The following is a 22,351-nucleotide window of genomic DNA, read 5'->3' as shown; positions in this document are numbered from 1 at the left end:
CCACCCCCCAACCTAACCTGAGTGCCCCTGCTGCTCTGGGACATGACGGAGGGGACCGCGGGGACGCTGACCACGTCATGGATCGCCGGGCTCAGTATCTGAGGAGTTTCCTGGCCCAGTGTGCCAGCAAGGAGGCTGAAGAGGCTAACGGTGACAGCGGTTTCACTGGCGAGTTTGCAGTGAGTTTGAACATCTGGCCTGATGCACTTTAAAGATAAATCACATAGAATAGGATAGCAATCAAATACAATAAATACAATATTCTTAAAACAAGCTTTCTTAGATTGTGTGTGTGTGTGTGTGTGTGTGTGTGTGTGTGTGTGTGTGTGTGTGTGTGTTTGGTCAGAGAAGTACACAGTTGTAGTGTCAGCCTTACAGAGCTGGACAAAAATAAAATATAGCAGTGTACAATGTCGCTGGCCATCAACGCGCTAGTGGCTCATAATTTAGACTTCCTCTTCTCATCGGTACTTCTCAGTGTGGTGACTGTCATGAAAAGAGAACTTGTCTGCCTTCTCCTTTTTGGGTCCACTCAAACAATCTGTACACGATAAGCTGACAGTTTCTGTTTCAATGATAAGTTGATAATCACATTTATAAATGTATGTCACTATGTATTTTCTGTTTATTTGAATAACAATAATTGTTAAAATCACATTTGATTTTTGGAGCTAATTGTTTTGGTACTACTCAGCCATATGCAAATCTACACAAATAAGATCTAAAACGTCTATCTAAAAAGCACGATAGAATGACTTTTTTTAACAACAGTAAAAGATCTAGAGTCATCCTTGACCAAACTTTAGTTTTCCATTATCAAATGGATTATCAGTACCATTTGTTTAAGCCCAGTCAGAATGTGCAGAGGAGGGTACATTTCTCAGTATTGAACCTGCCAGCAGGTTTATATGGTGGGAAATTAAACTAAATTAAAAAGTAGGGCTTGTAATCAAGGGCTTGTAATCTTCTTTGAGTTAGTCTCTCAATTACCAAATCATTTCCAAGCAACAAATCTCACAAAAACAAAGAATTCAAATCTTTTTCAAAGATGTAGAAAGAAACATTTGGCAATTGTTGCATGTTAAGCTATTATTCACACATATACTATAATCATGTACCTTTAGTAATCTGAACCATATAAAGTATCACTTTGTAACATGAAATACTGAACATGTCCTCTCTCTCTCTCTCTCTCTCTCTCTCTCTCTCTCTCTCTCTCTCTCTCTCTCTCTCTCACACACACACACACACACACACACACACACACACACACACACACTCACACACAAAAGCTGAACAAGACACAAAATTTAAATAAATGATTCCATCTGTCATGCATCCTGACTGCAGTTGTGGGTGTTGGTTATCAGTGCTACTGATATTACTCGGGGGAGGACTGACATCTCTGTGACCATCAGCCCCACCCTCGTGTCACAGATGCCGCTGACATGAAGTTACTCTCTGCTTGCTGAAACCACACCCCCTGATATGGGCCATAGCACACAGGCCGGAAATGGCGGACTGCGTGGCAAGAAGCATGTAGCGTCCTGCTGCAGAAAGGCAGGGTGCACGGGGTGCAGCAGGCCGCTGCTGTGGCCCAGCTGGGGCTTCTAGCCACCCCTCCACCTCAACCCCAGCCTCCAACCCTTCTCCCACCGACACCACCGCCCTGGGCAACCAGCCCGGGAGTGGCTCACTCACTCTCTGACAGTTCCCATTCTTAACGTTGCCCTCGGCCAAGTATTTAACCTGGAATTAAGAGACACTGCAATCTCCCCAGACCAGTTTTCATGGAAGCTCTCGGCACTGAGCGGTGACGGCATTCCATGCCTGCTTCACTCGTGCTACAAAGAAACATGGAAGTATTTCCAACACAGTCTGTGACCTCTGAGAATGTAGGAATCCTTACTTAAACCATAAGCCTCTATAAACAAAGTTTGGATAAGTAAATGTCACACACAGTAATAGCCTAGGCTGCTAGTGAGGTTGGAGGGACCATTAGTGTTGCATGCAAAAGCTCAGCATTACAGAAGAAGCTGTGGTCGGAAAGTTACCTATTACAGTGGTCTCCATCTTGTGGGACAGGGGAATTCAAATGTTCTCATGCAAGCATAAACATAGACACACACACACACACACACACACACACATACACACACACAAAATTTGGTTTCCTTTAACATGGTGAGTCTGATACTTTTCGTTCTGACAAGCCTCAACCAGTAGCTACCAGTGATGTGGGTTGTATCACAGGCATTAAAGAAATCTTTGAAAATTGCATATTTCTTTTACATTTTAATACTTGCTAGGTGGTTAACTCACAATTCACAACTGCTGCCATACCCCTACCCATTTCATGGGTTTGTGGTTGCATGCAGCTGACTGACTGATATATAATATGTGTACGCATGTATATTGGCTTTGCTCATTCAGAAGCTGAAGAGGCTGTCCACCAAATACCGCTCAGAGAAGACCTTTTCCAGCAGGGCAGCTGAGAAGCAGGAGAACGTGAAGAAGAACCGATACAAGGACATCGTCCCATGTGGGTAAAACATCCACCACTGCCCCTAGATGACCCAGGCTGACACTCTTCACTTCAGCTTTGTTAGGGTCCTGATCTGGCCTCATCTGTTGTCTCCATTAAGGAGGTTCCAATGACAGTTGTGTTTCCCCCACAGTTGACCACAGCAGAGTGACGCTTTCTCTAAAGACGTCCAAAAATGACACAGACTACATCAATGCCAATTTCATCAAGGTACGGGCACACCACGCTGCATAAGCTTACCCTGCCGGGAGGAGAGATGCCCAGTACAAATCATCTGTGAAATGGGGTCCTGCAAGTTATGTTTCAGACCAGTATAGCCAGTGTTTTACTGAGCCACGCACAAGCAATTTGTACACGTGCACACACTCAGGGGTTCTTTTAATCATCAGTGTCTCAGGAATGCAGTGTTTCAGCAATGGGCAAATCAAATGTGCTAACACGATTTCCTTGAGAACGGAAAGCTCCACTCCTGCACGAGTTATGCATCTTTTACCTCCATACTGCAGGGCGTTATGGGTCCAAAGGCTTACATTGCCACCCAGGGCCCTCTGCCACACACTATCCTGGATTTCTGGAGGATGCTTTGGGAATATAATGTACAGGTGAGCACAGAACCGTTACGTGAAGAATGTTGACACCTTTTACTCATGAATAACTGACCACGTTAAAAAGCAACTAACAAAAAAGGGGAAGTGAGACACTAATGATGTTATCCGATGTCAAATCAGTAGGATGTATACAAGTTTTCAGAAGTGTACCATGGGTACAAGCAGTGAGAAAGTAAAACGGAACTGCTGTCATGAAAAGCTAATCCACAATGTCCCCTCCCCTCTCTGCTTAGGTCATTGTGATGGCTTGCAGGGAGTTTGAGATGGCCAAGGTAAGCTTAAAATACACTTCACAGTACCGTATGGTATATGAATACTAGATTTAGTATCCCTACATTCAAACTCTTCATTTGTTGAACTACAAGAAATGAGTTTCAGCCATTTTATATCTGACATCCTATTTTATTCCACATAGCAGACTGGCAGAACATGCATAAGGTTAAAGCAAAACATACGCACGTTCATCAGTTGTCTGAATGTGAGGGTTTTCTTTCAGAAAAAATGTGAGCGCTACTGGCCTTTGGAGAACCCTTTCGTCTGTCATCCATTTTTAATATTCTGTGTAAGTGTCATTTCTGCTCACACCCAACTTCCTGTCCTGGTGTAGTTTCCTGTCCTGGCGATGCATGCAGAGTAACACACCAACAAAAGAGAGCTGGGTTTAGCTCCCATCAAAACTCAGCCAGACTATGCACAATTTCAGGGATCCTGTTTCAGTTGTTTCAGTCCCTCACTGTCTTCAAATCCTGACTGAAAACTCTCATTGAAAAGCACTTTAATTACAACTAATCAGGCACTCGTAAGACACTTGACCTGTCCTGTTTAGTAATTACTTTCGAATTGTGCTGTATCCTGTAATTGCACTAACTAAGGGTAATTTAAGTAGCCAATTAAAGCACTTTTGTGAGTCAGTTTAGATAAGACTGTCTGCTAAATGCCATAAATGTAAATGTCATGGAAATGGAAATTCTTGCCCATGGCAATTGTACTGAAGATTTCGGCAGTGAGATTCTTAAAGTGTCAGTTCTACTAAGATGTAGCTCCTAAGACTGGGTCATTTTAAAGCTCCTCAGAAGAATACTGTATCAAGTTTCATGTGTTGACAGACCACAATCAGAAACCCCTGCCCCATTTTAAAATTATTGCGCACGCTGAGCATTTGTCAGCTCGTCTTCAAAACTGAAGAACAAGGAGCTTCTGCACATTAATTACAGAAACTCACATCACTGAGAAACATGCCAAGCTCGGAGAAGCTGGGCACATGCCTCCCCGCTGGTGAGAACAAGCTACTCACCTTTGGATATGCTTTTGATGATTATATTTTTCTCAGGACTCGGAGGAGAACAAGGGAGAGTATGTTGTGCGGACTCTGAGGGTGACTTTTAATAAAGTGAGTAGGCAAATGTATTCAGTTAAACTGTGATTCAGGAAAATGCACCATTACCTTAGTGGCAGTACAGCGCAGTCCACGGCAACAGTCCACCTGGTCATGTGAGCGCCGGTGTGTCTAGCAGTGCTGCATTCAGCACTGTGTGAACGTGATGCTTGTGAAACCACATTCCCCTGCCAGTCCTCCCGGATACTGAAGCAGATGCAGTACATGAACTGGCCGGACCACGGTGTGCCGGATTCCATCCCCCCGATCCTGCAGCTCGTGGAGGAGATGCGCCAGTATCAGGAGCACGAGGATGTGCCCATATGCATCCACTGCAGGTAAGTGAGTGCATGCCCAAAGAAGTGCAGAGCGCTACAGACCATTTGCATATTACGCAGGATGCTGTTTCTTTCTCTCTCTCTCTCTCTCTCTCTCTCTCTCTCTCTCTCTCCCTCTCTCTCTCCCTCTCTCCCTCTCTGCCCTTTTATGGCTCGCTCTTGAACAATTCATTGTAGGTAGACAGGAAGTGTGTGTAGGTGGTTGACCCACAGCGTACAAGCACGCAAACAAAACAGCCCTGTCAACAAAGACCAGTACTCACCACAGAAATGAGATGTTTCCACACATAGGAAGAGTCTTAAGTGAGGTGACGTCGAGAAATCCAGAGAACATTTGTTGCAAAGCTCGTGTCTCGTAATGCCTATGTGTAATACCGCACGGTCAGGCCAAGGTAATTAGGCAAAAATGTTCCAGTGGTTAGACAGGTGAAAAAAAGACATTGGCCTGAGGACATGCAGGGCAATTTGTGCCATTGTCTGATACGTCTGATTAAGAGAACCGAGAAATCCCAGATAAGTCTCCTAGTATCATTTGCTTAATTTCTAGCATTAGCTCCTCCCATGTGGTTATCCTGACAAGGTCTGATGGAATCTGCAAGGCATTCTAATGACAAGCCTGTCATGATTGGTCCGGGTAGGCCACCCTACAGGGCCGACTTTCAGAGCTCGCGTACCCTTACTTCAAGCACTTCGGCTGGGTGCCTTTTCCCATCACTGCATGCTATTTAGGAGTGAGACTTCAGAATGTCACAGCTTGGGTTACTCTTCAGGCAGCTGGAGCTACACCATAATAAATGCTGTCAGCATCTTGCGTGTTACCCAATGGCAAAGATACAGAGGGCTTAGAGAGTCTGATTTGTTCTAAACACATTTTTTCTCTGGTGCTACGGAATAGAAAGCTACATGACGAGAGAAATGGGGCCTCATTGGTATTACAGACTATTAACGGTGGCTTGCGTCCAAGTAGTCACTCCCTGTGGGTGGGCGGGGCTCGCTTCGTGTCTGCTGGCAAAATATTTTCAAGCAATAACTGAGTACACATCGTCTCGGCCACTGAATTCTGCTGATTCAAGGGCAAGTGGCAGTGTTGGTCATGGCATGCAGATTAAAATAGGATAATGCTCTGGAGCTGTTTACCGGTGCCATGTGCTACACTGCTGAGAGGTTTCTGAATGTCTTGACTGTGTGAGTCTCTCCTGGTTTCTCCCAGTGCCGGCTGCGGAAGGACAGGGGCACTCTGTGCCATTGACTACACCTGGAACCTGCTGAAAAGAGATGTAAGAAACAGACTTGGAAGAAAGAGATGCATGGTGATTCTGTCAGTATTTCGCCGTCCTCTCATCAGACTATAAGACGGCCAAGGAGTGTGTGGTCTGATTGCTCCTATTAACTTTAATGACGTTAACGTCAAATAGACACTGTCTAAACATGGCGTCCTGAGCTGTGAATGATATGGATCATGATCTGTTCATGTTTAGATGATATCAGAGAACTTCAGCATTTTTGCTCTGGTCCAGGATATGAGAACACAGAGGCCTTCTGTAGTTCAAACGAAGGTACCTTCACACTACGTTCTTTGCATCTCTAAAGGTCGTACCACCGTGAAACCTCATTCCTAAAGGTCGCTATACAGAGCATGGTGGGAGTCCCCCACTTGCAACTCTTTGTTTTTTAGTGATTGCACATACAATACACAAGCACTATTGTTACCCAACAGTACACACAGCCATACCCACTCTAACTGGTTACACACTTACTGATTTCAAACTACTTGTTATCAATCATTTGAGACTCCATGGCAATGACTTAACCACCTAGTAACAACCATCAGGGATACCGTTGCAACCACCAATAAAGTTCCTGGGAATCACTTTTCTAGTTTTTCTTTGTAATCCTATAGGAGCAGTATGAACTGGTGTACAGGAGCATTCAATTCCTTTTTCAACGGTATCTACAGGTGATGGAGACAAACTCAAATAAAGAGCAGGTGAGATCACAAATGGACTATTCTGTGGTCAGAAAATATGTTTACAGATCATTATTATTTAAGCCTTAAAGGAAACGTCTACGTTCTTTATAGTTCTTGTCAGATATTGACCTTAGGAACACTGTTGGTGCCTCAGTATTTGCTGCATGTTGCTTCAATGTTTCACTGATTTACATTTACAAGGATTCATTCAGCAAAGTCATCTAACCCTCATCAGGTGCCAGCCCCATCCTCCTTCATCCCCACGGCCAGTGACAGTGAGGTGTCAGATCTCAGCGACATGGAGCTGGAGGTAGAGTCTTCGTTGAAGCCCAGACTGCAGCTGCCAGCCAAGCCCAGGTACCGTGCCATACCGTGCACACCTGGCGGCAGCAGCTGCCATGCTGAGAATGCAGTGATGTCATTGTCTTGGTCCTGTCATCCTCATAGATGTTCCAAAATGAACACTCCTATGGAAATATCCAGTCACGTTACGCCAGATGTCACCTACCAGCTGCAAAATCATCTGCCACAACCCAGTCCACTGGGCCTCACCACCAGAAGAGCATCAGCAGACTTACTCAGTGTAGTGAATGACTGGGTAACATCTACAGCTAACATCTCCCTTAAGTCCACTGCCACACAAGCACCACTGCAGCAAAATGATCTTGGATGCCAAACAACCCAGCTTATCATGAGTCTACAATCCCACCAATCCGATGCTCAGGGTTCCCGTAATTCCATCATGGCACCACCAGAAAGGGAGGAAAGGATGGGCTTAGGACATTCAGACCAGTCAAACATGAACAACGCAACTCCTGCTATAGCTGCAAACTGGCCACCACACAGACTTGACCTCAGCCGATCCCAGAGCTCTCTGGACCAAGCAGGGACGAGCGCTGCTGCTCTGGAGTCAGATGTTAGGGTCCATGCCAATACTCACCTCCAGGCTCCTGTGCTGGACTCCCTCTGCCTCACTGTGGAGGACCCATACTTTGGTACAGACTCTATGGTGTCCACTGCCAGCCTCTGCACCTCCGAGGAAGAAATCACAGTCCTGAGTGAGTGGACAGAAAATCCCTGCTTCAAATGCTCCCCCCTGACTCTCAATGAACAGACTCTTGCACTGCCAACAACGGAGAAAAATACAGGTCAGGATACAGCCATTCAGGTTATTTTTCTTTATGCACATCATAAAGATTTTACATAAAGTAGCGTGTAAAGATACAGTAAATAGTTAACGGCTGTTGTGATTGCACTTTTGTGATGAAAACACGACCAAAGATTCAGAGGCAAGTTCATATTCAACCAGTAATAAACAAGAAGCGTAATACCTGTACTAACGCTGTCCTTGTGTTTGTGTGGCCAGGTGAGATTACATTTCTGTTGGATGAGGAGAGTCCTCCTCCCCTTCCCAAGAGGACGCCAGAGTCTTTTGTTCTGGCTGATGAAGGTTAGTTATAGCACTGAGACACAGAATGTCCTTCATGGAATGACAGTGGTATATTCAGTTGTTGGGCAAGGCCGGCAGGCGATGGGGGTGGGGGTTTTTTTTCTTCTCTTGAGGGCAGTGATAATGATCACTGTAGTCAACCGAAGGTAGTTACTCACTTTGATGCCACTGTAATGAATTCTATCTTCAGAAGCAAAAGTTATAGCTAAAGCATGTTCCTTCTTTTTCAAAAACAGAAGGGGCAGATTTTAGTTGAGCAATGTCTTATATCCAGCTTATAGCTTAAAATCAAGGCTTTAAGTTCCCAACTAGACTTTCAGACCAAACCAGGTTTTGTCAAGGTTACAATTAAACTGAATAGACAGAGAACGGTCCAAATGGAGAGCAACGCACTATTCATTGCATTGTTTAATTCCCCAGAAAAATGTATGGTGCTCTTTTTCTGGTCTTTATTTATTTTTCAGTTTCTTTCTTTCTTTTGTTGGTTAATTCATGTAATAGAACTAAGACAATGGAATTAAGTTTCAGCTCCATTTCCTGTCACATTAAAAAAAAACAACAAATCTCTGTCCATGCACAGCACTGAATGCAAGAAGAAGAAAAAGGGTTGACATCTGAGACTTAAAGTCTACCCTGTCTTTCAGGTATGAGTTTGAACCTGGTCATCCCCACCAAAACCACTTACGAGACAACTGGTGCTGGTAAGTGACAAAGAAAGTTACAGATGCCACAACTAAATTTCAAAGGCTACTAGCCACCTTTGTGGATCTGGTCAAAGGAGTAAGAATGCTGTTCCCCGGCAGGAAGTCCCCCTTCTCCAGCCCCGCCTCTGCCAGAGAGAACACCAGAGTCCTTTGAAATGGCAGATAAAGGTGTGTCAGGACCAGCTCATGTAGTGTACCTAACGGTTCAGAAAAGGGTACTGTTTACGAAGCAGAAGGAACCTCACATGTATCTAACAAGGTGCTCGTCCCTCAAACAGATTTAGTATTGAATGCCGTACAAGAGAAGCCAGAGCAAACTGTTCTCAGAGTGGGGAAGTCCTCTGAATGGTCTGGGAATTCCAATTTAGCTGTGTCGGATGTTAAGAGATCCTGGTCCAGGACTAAGGTGAGCAGACAGGAGCGATTACGTAACACACTCACTCTAGCCATGTGATTGCAAAGGTAGGTACTTTGAGGAACATTTTCAGAGGTTACTTGGTAACTCCTGAAGTGTAAAGAATCGCTGAAAAAGGCTGCTCTTTCACTGTAGAAGTAACATACATGTTCCCTCATTCTTGCAGAGTTTAAGAGCCAGATTGTCACTTAATGGTACGTCTGTCCAGCTCACCTCACATAAATACAGATAGAAGACATAAGAGTCCTGACATTATAACCCTACAGTGGCTACATAAGCTTACAGAAAGCCTAACCCAAGCTGTCTGTGGTCTCCATTTCTCCCTCCCAGTTCCTGCTCACTTCAACCCCCTCGCTCTTGTACACATACCCACACAAGGTAAAAATCACAAACTTCTTCAGATGTGCTAAGCTTATTCTACCTGTCGAGGTGGACTGCTGGAAGCAACTAACAGCATTTCCTCACTGAGAAAATGAACTCCACCCATCAATCCCTGCTCAGTGAATTAACAGAGAAAATGAACTTCACCCATCAATCTCTGCTCAGTGATTTACACCTCACTGAGCAAATTATTTCCACATAACAGTCCCTGTTCAGTGATGTGGGAACACTGTAAATAACAGAAACAAAAGTTTGTGTCTCTGTAAATACCAGCAACCTTTAAACTCTCTGGGCTTTCTTTATACCACATAATGCAAAAAAAAAAAAAAAAAAAAAAAAAAAAAAAAAAGAAGTTCTAAATCTTTTTTTGTCATTACTTCTCACACATGACTCCAGACGCTTCACCTGCTGCTTCCCCTCTGCTCCCTGAACGGACTCCTGCATCTTTTGTGCTGGCTGGTACAGTTTATTTTTACCTGTCATCTGAATCAACATTCCATTATCTAATCTTCCAAGCACAGGTTTGCGTGCACATAGCTGTAATATTCATTTCATATGTTACTTGAGTCAAAGGCCAATCTCTTCTCAAACACCGCTCCCCCCCAAGCTTTGGGGAATCCAGTCCCACCCACTCACAAAAATCTTTTTATCTTGGTCACAGAAGAAGGTACAGTGAGGTCACATCAATATCTAACAAAAGAACACTTTTATTTCTGTGTATCCAACATTGTCAACAGTGTACCCTTTCCTAACATCCAAAGACATAGAGATTAGAAGCAGGGTTAACCGGATGAGAACGTCTTGCGAGCCTGTGGATCTAACACAGTTCAAATAGTTGTTGTTCTGGTTCCTTCTTATGACAGCACTTTAGATATGTCCAGAGTTCCTCTGTGAAGTTTGTTCCTCCTTATGACAGAGCAGAACAACAGTGCCCCCTGTCAGCCACCTGAGGCACTGGCGCAAAGGCAATGGTTAGGCACCTCTTCTGAGTGGGCAGGAAACATACAGCCCCGAACTTCCCTAGACATGAAGACCAGAAGTAAGGTAATTCATATCTCTTATCTGGCGAATCTCGGTTATCACTAAACAAGCGCACTCAGCTAAGACACAGAAACCACAGCTAAAATAAAACCCAATAACATCCAACATCCTTTGAGAAGCACAGAGAGGATTCTTTTAATGTCACTTAAGAAAGTAAACTACAGAGTAAATGACTTTCAAGTCAAAAAGCAAACAATGAAAGACCAGTTAAAGATCTCTGGGCTGGATCACAAAAAGTAACTAATAAGTGACTGTTAGGTGGTCAAGTGAACTTCACTTTGAAGCGTCTTGCACAGTTAAGTTGAACTTTAATATTACAGTCCTTTTAAGAGACTACGCCCTGAGCTGTAAGTGCTGGAAGTACAGGGCTAATGGAAGATAACATGTCATGAGGAGGGACTGCCAAAAATAAGTTTGGTGTAAACTTGCTGTCTGATTCAGTAAATGACTCATATTCTTGCTGTATGATGTGTGTTTTGTTGTTTTCCAACAGAGTGTTAAAGTGAAAAGTTCAAAACAAGGTAGGCACAACATTTCCACTGACTTGTAAGTTCCATTTATGATCATATTCTTCTTCACCGGAGCCTACCAAAGAGTAGGTGCCCAGGGGCTGTAGTGTACGTCCGGTGCTTAAGCACTTTCCTCTAGTGATCAGCACCTTAGATCACTAATGCTGTCCTTTAAACTTTCATTTATAACTTTTATTTTAAAGAAGAGAAGGATTTTGCATCATTTGCCCATGGTGTTGCATTAAATCATTATTACTGATTTAATACAATCCTGATGATTGTGATGAGAGTTGTTTACTTTTAAACTCTTTCTTGTACATTCTCACAGTGAGACCATTTACGTCTCAGACTCTCATACATAATACCAGTATTATATATTATATACTTTTATACTATATATTATACTATACTATATATACACATTATATAATTATTTTATAATATATTTTAACATTTACTTCAATATTAAAGCTTTTCTGTCTCTTCAGATGTGTGTATTTTTGTGCCACCTTAGTTGTTGTGTTAACTCTTGCAGAACCCTTCACCGTGACTCCTCTGACATCTCCAGCCACTGTCACCATGGTTACGGAGACAGGTAACACTTGGCAAGCCCCATAATCACAGTTATCCCTTAACAACACAACATCGCCGACATAGCTCCTGCAGAAAGCGAACCAGCCCTAACCCAGAATTCCATTCGTACCGTGCAGGGTCATGGTCGACAGCTGATGCCAGTCGCCCGGTCTCTGCCAGGGCAGCGGTGGATGTGTCCGAGAGGACAGAAGAGAGGATCCCACCGACCAGCAAGGCCAGGCACAAGGTGCTGCTCTTACACTTTACGTCTGGTGTGCACGCGTCTGTGATATCATCACGGTCTTGCAAGCTGATGTCATCCGTCTCTTTTTAAAAATGTTTTTGCAGAGTTTGAGGTTTTTGAAGGGAAGACAGAAAGGTGAGTATAAGGACAATGCTTAAGCTACCTGACTCCTTATTTGCTAGGAAAATCGAACAATATTTTCATGTTGACTTGTATATTTAGAGTAATAATAAATGTTCATTTGCATTTCTTCTGAAAACAAAAACCTTGTGAAAAATCATTTGCAGCAAAGTCAGCCCCAGCTGCCCCTGCTCCTCCGGCATCCTACGGTGCAACTGCTGGCTTCAAATTTGGTAACATCTTTCTTTTCACCCCTGCCACAATCACGACTATCGATGCTGTGCTTGCAATACCATTGCAATGTGTGCATGCAGCCATGTGGTGGTGCTATAGTGAGTTGGGCTCACAAAGCACTATTGTTCGCCATCCGGCGACATATCCGAACTCACTACTACCTGATGCCGTGATTTTTACGTCCCCCAGGATTTGGCAAGCGTTTCGGGAAACCCAAGGGTCCCAGGACTCATCCAGGAACGTGGGTGTGAATCCAAACCTTGCTGAGGCACGGGCAGGGCACTGTGCACAGCTGTTTCCGCGAGCCTTCCTGAGCTGGAGGCACCCCAGCGGTGGCAAGACTTGAGTCGTGCTGCAGTCATCAGCAGGTTATGCTGCCACCATCGGTGAAAACCCGAGGCCTTTAGCGTAATCCCGTTATCGTACCTAGTCTCATATCTCATTAGGATCAAAGGGCTGTCAGAATGGGTGTGGGGTTTTTTTTGTTGCTGTTGTTTAATGATTATATATATATTATATAGGATAAAGCAGGATCATAAAGTTTAACTAATGAGAAATCTGAACAAGTATTTTTGTGTGTGAAATATTTTTGATAGGACATGCACGGTGGAATAGTCTTTGTTTGTGGGGCAAGACTGTAGACGTTTTGCCTATAATTTGTGTCAGGGCTATTCCCCTGGCCAAAGAGCTCCACAGCCATTGATTACTTGATTCAAGTGTATGTGAACTGAAATGGAACAAAAACCCAGACTGGATGAGGGATCCCTAAAAGAGGAACCCCTGACTTCTACTGATGAATCAATCTTTTTGTGAAAGTGAATTTGTTAAGCAGTTACAGTTTAATGTTGTAATATTGAGTGACATCACTTTGGTTGTACCCTCATCTGCACATGACCAAATCACCAGAACGAACATCTCAGAACAAAAAGTTTGTGATTGCTGAAAAGCACAGTAGTCAGTTTAGCACTTGGGACCAGGTCCGCAATGGTAGCTCTGGTCCTGGGTAGATGTGTGCAATAATTTTCAAAACGTAATTTTTTCAAAAAGCAGTAATATGATCTGACTGATGATATATAGCCTTAAAAAACGGAGCCGTTTAACGGCCCGAGAATTTTCATTTTTTTTTACTAAAAGTCTGGTGTAAGAACAGGAGGGCACCCTCTCCCCTCCAACCAAAGACCAACACAGCAAACCGTTTTCTTCTTTCATTTTCTTTGGTTCTGGTGGTCTGTAGTATGAAACATGCTCTTCACAGCGTACTGCAAGATCTGTTTGTGCACCCTCAACATTTTCAGACTGGCACCCGTTTCAGGAATCAAAGCTTTGGTACACTCATAAAATGATTTATTTAAAAAAATACAGAAAAGGTCTATGCATTCCATTGTATGTTTTTATACACATGATTAAGAATATCCACATAACAGTTCTATTAAATGTGACTTATTTACAAAAATAAAACCAACAACAACAAAAAAAAGACTTATGTTCATAACAGGCCATCAGCAAGTGCTTACATTTTTTTTTTTAAATCAGCATAATGGAGACCTCTTAATACAACCATCAACAACAGCAATTAACGGTGCCGAGTGAAAGTCACGTGACGCATGCCGCGATCCTCTAACAGATTTTCCTATAGTACAAAGGACAATCAAAAACATTAAATAACTTTGATCAACATTGAAGACGACGACAACAGAACAAAAATAGGAGCTGCCAGTAAGTCATGCACAGCACGCTGTGTGTCCAAATCCTTCTCTCTCCATGCGGCATCATTACATTTTAAGTGCTGAACAAGTCCATGGGAGGAATAAACCGAAAATGGCCAGCTGACGTACATGCCAAGACACCAATTATACCCAGAAATTCATAAATGTACAAGAGGTTGTGTCCACTGAACTGTGCAGTCTGCGCACGGCGAGGATTAAATCAGAATGTTACTGTAGACTTGGGTTCTCTAAACAGGTGCTTGAACACAGTCTGTAATCGCGAGCAGGCACAGGTCTGACCACTGACCTCATCACTGGGTATGCTTTAAATCTTTAAAAAGCAGGATAAACTTAAATCGGCGCAAGGTGTCTATTGCACATTTTTTGTCTTGTTTTTGTTTAACAGCCAGCAATTAGTTTTTTTTCCCCCCTTTTTATGTGCGTAGTCCTCTCTGTGCCGTTCAAAAAGGCCATTTGTTAGAATGCAAGTAAACTTTTGTCCCTGGAGAAGGGCAAAGAAGCCCTCATTACCGCTTTACCGAGGCCTAGCCAAACAGGAAATGGACATTTAATTATTGCTTGACTCCATGCAGCTCTGCCATTAACGGACGCCTGTGTGCGCTGGAAGAACAATTGCTTGTAGGACACTGCGCATTCCTAGCAGGACTCGCCAAAAGGCACGAACTCGCTGGAGCTTAGAGGCACTGCACCAGGAGAGAGAGAAAAAAAAACCCCAAAAAAACCAAAACACAAAAAAACACCTTTACAAGTGACTGATGCAGCAGATCCAACCAGATCACGCTCAAACTGATCTCAAAACGAATTACGTTCCAATCTACGTGTGTGGCCGACGCCCACAGCCAGACTTAGGAAATGAGGGCAAATCGTGGCTACAGTCTACTAATCCATTTCAATATGAATAAAGTCCATTAAAAATGCTTTCAGAATGTCATATTGACATGCAAAAAACATTAGTCACACAACTTTACTAAAACCAGCACCCACTAAACTGAACTTTGATACTACCATCTTAGATAGTACAGTCCTAAAACTGCTCACCATTAAGTACTAGCAACATTTTAGATTCATCCTCAGAAGAAGCAGGTATTTCTCCTACCTCCTACTAACATACACATAAGTCATATTAAACATGGAAAATGGACAAACCAGACCAGGTGAAGTCACATGTCTAGAGCGCGGTCAATCATCAGAACATGCCTATTAAAATCTTTTTCAGCAAAAACCAGTGTCATATCCTTCTATAAATTTTTTTTTTTTAATCTTATTAGTTGGTTTTTCCATAAATGTCAAAACCCAAGCTAGTTTATGACAGAGCTAGATAAGTGCCTCATCAACAGATAGATCAAGACAATTAAAAGGACTTGTGAGACTTGAAGCCCAAGCTGTGCTAGATAACAGAAAAATACACTTCAACCTAAAAGTCCAGTTAAAAGACCCCAAAACCCGCAACAACAAAAAACAGACAAACAGTTTAACTTTGGGGAACTGCTCACATACTAAGTTTGAGAATACTGGGGTACCAGTGTTATGTTCTCACCGATGCAGCATGTATTAGAAGTGCTCTGTGTGTAGTCATTTAGTTGGCACATTCTCACTTAAGGAGTTGTTTAAAGCAATTAAGCTAGCTGGACGTGTTTTTTACCTGCGCTAAAGTCCAGCCACTCCAGCGAAATGAGTTACAGTATCTGGAAACAGCTCCAATTCAGAGGAAGTTTTAGTGACTGTACACTGCTGTACCAGCTTGGTTATACTTTCCAGTTCCTGCCCTGCTAAAAACTAACCAATTGTGGCTTAAGGCTGGGAGTTACAACAACTCTACCCATAGCTTTCAATTCCGGGTAACACCCCACAATTTGAAAAGCATGTGAGGCTCCTCCCAAGAACCCTGAGAAGTATTCTAGAGACATGCACTCCATCAGCAAAGAAGCTCCATACCACCCAGCAGTCCTGGCATCTCTCAACAAGCTCTCGGCTTGCTCACGTTAGCTCCTACATTCTGCACATTCCACGTGGTTACACAAGAGATTTTCAGGTTTGAAAAGCTTTTAGCTTTGAGAGTAGCTGTTTGTTTATTACTCGTTTGGAAAACAGTTTGAAAATCATGAGCTTTTGAAGCCAAATAGCACAACAAGCAAACGAACAGTCTGGAGCAATCTTGCTCATGGATGAAAATGGAAATCGCGTCCAACTGATATCGGTTTCTCTAGCTTGGCTTAAACATACTCGAAACAGATCCTGGAGAAACAAATGACAATGGAAAAGTTTTCTTCTTTTGAACCATGATTGCTGTTTTCCACTTGTGACAGGCACTTTTAAATAAAAACAGAAAAATAAAAAAAGAATTAACTTATCTATATGACCGCAGTTTGGGTAATTATACGGAAAGTTCCTCTTGAGAGATCTCCATTTCAGATATAAACACAGATAGCAACACTGAATAATCAGCAAAAAATATTAAAATTAAATACTTTGGCTGAAGAAAAACCTAAGAAAGTACTTTACGTGGTTATTTCCTAACCAAAATGTTAAAAAAAAAGAAAGAAAGAAAAAAAAAGTATATATATATATATATATATTTTAGTCTTCATAATTTTACATGGAGTCCAAATATGCTTTTTTGACAGTCCCAATCCCTTACTGGAATGTCAGTCAAGGTTGTTAAATAAATCTCATCCCACCTTTTCAATCCGGGGTTAGTCCGGCGGGTTAGTCCGGGGCGCTGCTAGGCCTGCAGTGGGCGCTGCTGCCCAGTGCCGTGTCTGGGACGGTTCTGAGGGAGGCTTGAGGGAGAGCCGGTTCTGGGACGACCAGAGAGCAGGAGTCCGGGAGGGGGTGGCCCTCCGGACACGCAGGGTCAGGGGGCGTGTGAGCAGACGTGGGATCAGCGGGCGGTGCGGCCCCTGGCCTCTGGAAGGGGGCTTCGGCGCAGGCCGGAGACGTGGCTGGTGGGGCTGGAGCCTGGCTGGCCTTGGTCTGCTGTTCCTCCTCCTCCTCTTCCTCGCAGTGGTACTGCTGCAGGCGGATGTGCCAGGCCAGGCTGCACACGGCCGACACGGTCTTGAACTGGTGGATGACGTTGCGGGGGATGAAGTAGATGTCGTCATCGCACAGGTTCACGCGCACGTAGCGGATACCCTCTCGTCGCAGCTGGTTCAGCTTTGCGTCGTCCACCCACTGAACACACTGCACAGACAGTGGCGTTATATCCGTTCAGCCTTGTACTTGGTTCTGTATGGACAAGCTGAACTAGTGTGCTTGCTAGTACTACAACTGCTGTTTGCTAATGAAACAGCACAGAAAACATGAAATATGGCTCGTTATCCAATTATCGCCTTCCAGTACATTACTGTTCCGTAATATAAACATAACAAACCCTTCTCAAACTGGCTGACCTCTCTAGGCGGAAATCGAATTCTCTACACACGACTTACAAGGAACTTTGCATGACGCTAAAACCAAACATTCAGAGAAACAAGTTCTTCAACCATGACAACAAATTCTGCTTTGTGAAAGAAAACCACAATGGCCTAAGAATGTTCTCATGTACAGAAACGTGTAGCAAGGAGACCATTACTATCCAAAGCAGTTCACCAAACCCTCAGCAGTTCCTAAAGCCTGTAAGGGGTAAAGGGACGAGGGGCTTCACTCAAAGTGGCCTCCCTCTACGACCCCATTTGAGTTGGACTGATCTTTCTCAAATTCAAATGGCTGGGACTGCACGAAACTGGAACGTTCCACTTACTTGTGACACGGGGGGCTCATACAGGTCGAGCTGAAGCCTCTGCACCACGTCGTTGAAGTCTTCGGCGTGAAAGCAGACCACGTCTTTGGTTATCCTTGGCCGGTCGCTCCTGCGGGACGGATCGCAGGGACGCACACAAGGTCAGCTGGTTTACCTGACAGCGAGATCCCGACAGCGGGGCGTGTGAGAAGTGGGAACTCACCACTCCCCAAACTGCACGGCCTTGAGGACCCCCACGGCGGCTGTGCTCTGCCAGTCAAAACTCTGGCCCACGTGGTCGGCGTGGGCTCTGGTGCGGTCCTCGAACAGCACCTCGCGGGGCTCGCTGGTGCGTGGCAGGTAGTGCAGGTTCTTGATCTCATTCATGGACCTGTGGGCACAGTGCAGCGTCTCCAGCCAACCGCCTGTAGAGCAACTCTCATCCTTGCTAACACTTCAAGTGTGGGCGGCCCCGAGCACTGCATAATTTAGCGTTTAACCTGCATGCAATACTCCAGATGAAACCGATCAAAGGCGCATGCTGAGTACGTGCTAGAGCTGGGAAAACAAACTTGAACCATGAACAGAAAGGCTCCGACCAGCTGTAAACCCACATTTTCGTAACACAAGGTAAACTAAACACTGCCTATAAGACAAAATGTGCGGGGGGGTGGGGGCGTTGCAGAGCCACGTACCGGCGCCTCTTGAATGGAGACTTGGGCATGTCGGCTGTGGGTACCATCTGCTCTCCCGGCCTCACCCACATGATGGGCCCGTCGTCGCTCTGGGAGCGGCAGTCCATCTTCAGGCTGGAGAGGCTCCCCCACGGTAGGGTCATCTGCACAGACATACATCTTAGGAATTACAGCCCTCCCACCACCAACCCCATCTGCAAGCACAGCCGATGTTCTTCATGCAAACTACACAGGAAGGAGGGATCTGCAAAATGACTTATGCGGAAGTGTTTGTCCATGCAGCGGGAGACAGCTGCCCACCTTGAGGAACGGCGACTCCTCCAGCATGTCCAGAAACTCAGGGAAGTAGTCGCCCACCTCTTCATCCACGGCCCCAACTAGGCTGATCTGTCTCATCGGGCCAGCTCGGTACGTCCCCGAGCAGTACGTCCGGCTCACCTGCATCCACACACACACGCCTTCAAAAGCCTGCCGCCATCTGCAGCTCCGCGGCACCATTACGGACATTACCAACCTACGCTACCTTCACGTCACACTACAACACAGCAATTTATGGCAATAGGTTTTCATAACAAGTGTCTTATTTTCCTTTGCAAAGACCCTTGGGCATTTTGATCGTCAAGGAAAGTAACTAGAAACCACAGCGCAGACTGACAGCGAATGCTCAGCTGGAAGCACCGCTCACTACCTGAGCTCCCCAGTGCAGTTCCCAATAACAGATGACTGTCCGGCCAAGGACCAGCTCTCCGAAACGTCATGGGTTCAGAGCCTCTCTGTTTGGCCTCCACATAGCCGAGGCCAAATCTGGCCTCTTCCATGGACGATTAATGCACTTTGGACCACGGCACATAACAGATGCCGGGCTTGAGTAAACAATAAAGCCCCACGCTGTGATGGACCGCTGAAAGTGCGCAGGATAAGAATGTTCCACTTGACAAGTGTAAAACCTCCTTTTCACACTTTTTAAACCGGCACACTGCCTGAATGAGACTGACTCCATTGAAATGCATTACCCGGGGCTACTAAGAGTTCCTTGGCTTCTAAAATACGGTTCATTACTTTGTGCACATGCATGCAAGAAAGGTTTTGCACTCAGCACGTCAAGGGCATCAGCTCTTTTCAATCTATCGCATTATAAGGTTCCTTAACGGATCCTGGAAGCCAGTAAAAGCCCTACTGGAATAAATAACACAGAGGAGCACATTTACATTTATTGCATTTAGCTGACACTTTTATCCAAAATGATTTACAATTATGACTGAGTACAACTTGAGCAATTGAGGGTTAAGGGACTCTCTCAGGTGCCTCAACAGTAGCAACTTGGCAGCAGTGGGGCTTGAACCAGCAACCTTCCGATTACAAGTCAGGTACCTTAACCACTGAGCTACCAAGCCCAAGAAGGGCTTCAAGACTCACCTGGGAGTGGAAGCTAGCGATGGTAGTGGTCTCAATGTCCTTCTTACCGAGGATCTCCATCTTGACGGGCGTGTTCGGGAAGTTGAAGGCAAAGTAGTCGAGGAAGTCAGGCAGGTACGCGGCGGCCCCATGCACCACAGAGAGTGCGTAGCGCGCAGCTCCCTTGCTGGTCTCGCTGAAGGCCAGCTCCAGAAACTCCTGGGCAAAGCACTCGCCGTCGGCTGGCCGCAGCAGCGAGATCTCGTCGGCATAGGCGTGTAGCACGGCCGCGCCGCCGTTGGGCTGCCACTCCTCGTGGATGAGGCGGCCGAAGTGCGAGGCTGTGTGCAGGCACGAACTGCGGATGGAGTGGTCGTGGTGAGAGAGGAAGGGCATCTGCACGCCCTGGGGTGTGCGGTACTCATCTGAGCCCGGGCCCGCCTGGCACAGCTTCTCGTCTCGCACGTAGGCCAGCGTGGCCGGGTCATCATCTGCGGCAGACGGCAGATGGTCCCCCGTCAGTCCAGCGCACACCGTCTGCACCTCCTTATTGTACATGCACAGGCGCCTGCCCCGCTCATCTTCCCGGTGTCGTTTCTTTTTCTTCTTCTTCTTGAGCAGGTACTCCTCCAGCATCGGAGTTTTCCCGTTCTCATTGTGGACCTCTGGAAAAGTCAAACGGCAGTTTGGGTGGGGTTAAAACACTCCAGATGTCAAACGTGGCTCCTAGCTAAACACATCGAGACGCATTACTACTTGCATTTGGGTTCAGAACAGTCCAATGCTGGAGTTGAACCCCCTGACGTTTTGTCAGTTGCGGGTACTTTGCAAGAAGTATACATCTGCCAGCAGGGGAAAAAAAAAAAGAAAAAGCCAAACGTGTCGATGTTCACTTAAGCTCGGCACCAGTTGCTCAGCTTCTCACGGAGACTTGCTTTGCGACACTGATGTTAACGTAGCCAGCTGGACAAGCACATACCAGAACATCGGTACACAAGGGGGTGGGGTGGGGTGGGGTGGGGTGGGGGGGAAAGAAATCACGAACACAACTAACATTACTTTAGACGGCTGGCCAAAACGAGAATAAAGCCTACAACTCAGGGTGCCTGTGTGGGCGTTCGCAGGCAGGGAAGGACTCGAGCTAACGACAGGCGAGAATAACTCAGCTCCCAGTTTAAAACACTGAGGCAAAAAGGCCATTTTTATACCAACTCAGATGACCAAATTACCTTTTTTCTTCTTGCCATCCGCGACCTTCACGTTCGCCTCCGCGTTTTCTTTCTTAGGTTTAAGTTTTGCGCCCTTTTCCACGCGTTTCTCCTTGCTGCTGTTGTGGCTCTTGGCCTTCGCCACTTTGAGCGGCGTGAAAGTGAACAGTGGAGCGGGTGGCGGGACGGCGGCCACCGCCGTCTTCCGAGGGACCTGGCCAGGCGTCACCTTCCGCGGCGGCCAGACGAGAGAAACCCCTTTCTTCGGGCTGTGCTGGTCGTGGTGGCGGTGGCGATGTTGCACGGGTGCCTGCTCTTTGCTGCTGAAGTTCCGTGGCGGCTGCTGTTGTTGTTGTTGTTGTTGCTGTTGCTGTACTCGTTGCTGAGCATGTTGGTGATGGTGGTGTTGATGATGTAGCTTTATTTTCTTCGCTTCCTTCTCTGGCCTCTGATACTTATCCGCAGACGGCGAATACTCTCGTTTTTTCTTCTTTTTCTTTTCTTTGGAGGCTCTGTCGAGGCTGTCCCTGATCTTTTCCTCCACTTTAACGCGCACCAAATCAACCTGTGCAGCCATTTTGCACGTAAATTTAAAAGCCTTTGAAAAGTGGACTGCGCATGTCATCCGGGATTTGTATCAATTGGGATATGTAGTTCTAAACCACGCATCCTATCACAGGCCACCTATTTGTAGTTTTTCTTCTTGCCACCAAAAACGCGCATGCGTTTGACCAATTGCTTTCTGGGGGATGTAGTTCCCATGTGCTGACGTGCTTCTGGGGATGCGTGCGCGACTGCACGCACCTTGTCCAGAAGCTGACGTAATCGTGTAAGTATATAGGCTGGGGGGGCTCTTTCTGCGGAAAGGGCACACTACGTACAAAAGCGACACTGCCCACGACAGCATGGTGCAATAAACTATAGTACACGTGTTAATATTAAGGTCAAAAATTTATCTGTGATAATAATAATAATAATAATAATAATAATAATAATAATAATTATTATTATTATTATTATTAATAATAATAATAATAATAATAATAATAATAATAATATTTCGCTAAAACAAAGGTAATTTCAAAACGACCATAGGAAC

General features: G+C 45.2%; 2 protein-coding genes across 4 annotated transcripts; one reads left to right on the top strand and one right to left on the bottom strand.

Moving 5' to 3' along the window:
- The first annotated feature begins 50 nt into the window (after window positions 1–50).
- ptpn22 (protein tyrosine phosphatase non-receptor type 22) lies at window positions 51–13,971 on the top strand. Of its 3 annotated transcripts, none has more exons than XM_035521314.1 (27): window positions 51–179; window positions 2,434–2,542; window positions 2,679–2,755; window positions 3,052–3,147; window positions 3,387–3,425; window positions 3,650–3,715; window positions 4,484–4,543; window positions 4,724–4,866; window positions 6,077–6,143; window positions 6,345–6,422; window positions 6,767–6,853; window positions 7,071–7,192; window positions 7,283–7,983; window positions 8,202–8,285; window positions 8,930–8,986; window positions 9,089–9,157; window positions 9,268–9,395; window positions 9,571–9,598; window positions 9,735–9,782; window positions 10,182–10,244; window positions 10,702–10,829; window positions 11,320–11,347; window positions 11,871–11,930; window positions 12,046–12,155; window positions 12,257–12,287; window positions 12,440–12,505; window positions 12,696–13,971. In XM_035521314.1, exons 1-27 carry the CDS (start codon window positions 78–80, stop codon window positions 12,755–12,757), a joined length of 2,709 nt encoding a protein of 902 aa, XP_035377207.1. In that variant the 5' UTR covers window positions 51–77; the 3' UTR covers window positions 12,758–13,971. The 3 variants fall into 3 exon arrangements, with proteins under 3 accessions (XP_035377207.1, XP_035377209.1, XP_035377208.1); XM_035521315.1 differs by lacking the exon at window positions 51–179 and adding an exon at window positions 1,425–1,895; XM_035521316.1 differs by lacking the exons at window positions 11,320–11,347; window positions 11,871–11,930; window positions 12,046–12,155; ... (1 more) ...; window positions 12,440–12,505; window positions 12,696–13,971 and having other exon boundaries at window positions 10,707–10,823.
- Window positions 13,728–21,841, bottom strand: LOC113576415 (lysine-specific demethylase 9). Its single transcript, XM_027008477.2, has 7 exons — window positions 21,274–21,841; window positions 20,066–20,709; window positions 18,950–19,087; window positions 18,650–18,792; window positions 18,178–18,345; window positions 17,976–18,084; window positions 13,728–17,416 (listed from the first exon to the last, which is right to left on the bottom strand). The coding sequence occupies exons 1-7, from the start codon at window positions 21,827–21,829 to the stop codon at window positions 16,940–16,942; spliced, it is 2,235 nt and encodes a 744-aa protein (XP_026864278.2). The 5' UTR covers window positions 21,830–21,841; the 3' UTR covers window positions 13,728–16,939.
- Between the last annotated feature and the right edge of the window lie 510 nt (window positions 21,842–22,351).

The sequence above is a fragment of the Electrophorus electricus genome, chromosome 22 (genome assembly GCF_013358815.1).
Source record: "Electrophorus electricus isolate fEleEle1 chromosome 22, fEleEle1.pri, whole genome shotgun sequence".
Taxonomy (NCBI): Eukaryota; Metazoa; Chordata; class Actinopteri; order Gymnotiformes; family Gymnotidae; genus Electrophorus; species Electrophorus electricus.
Note: the sequence above shows the minus strand (reverse complement) of the source record. Positions and strands in the feature narration are given on the sequence as shown.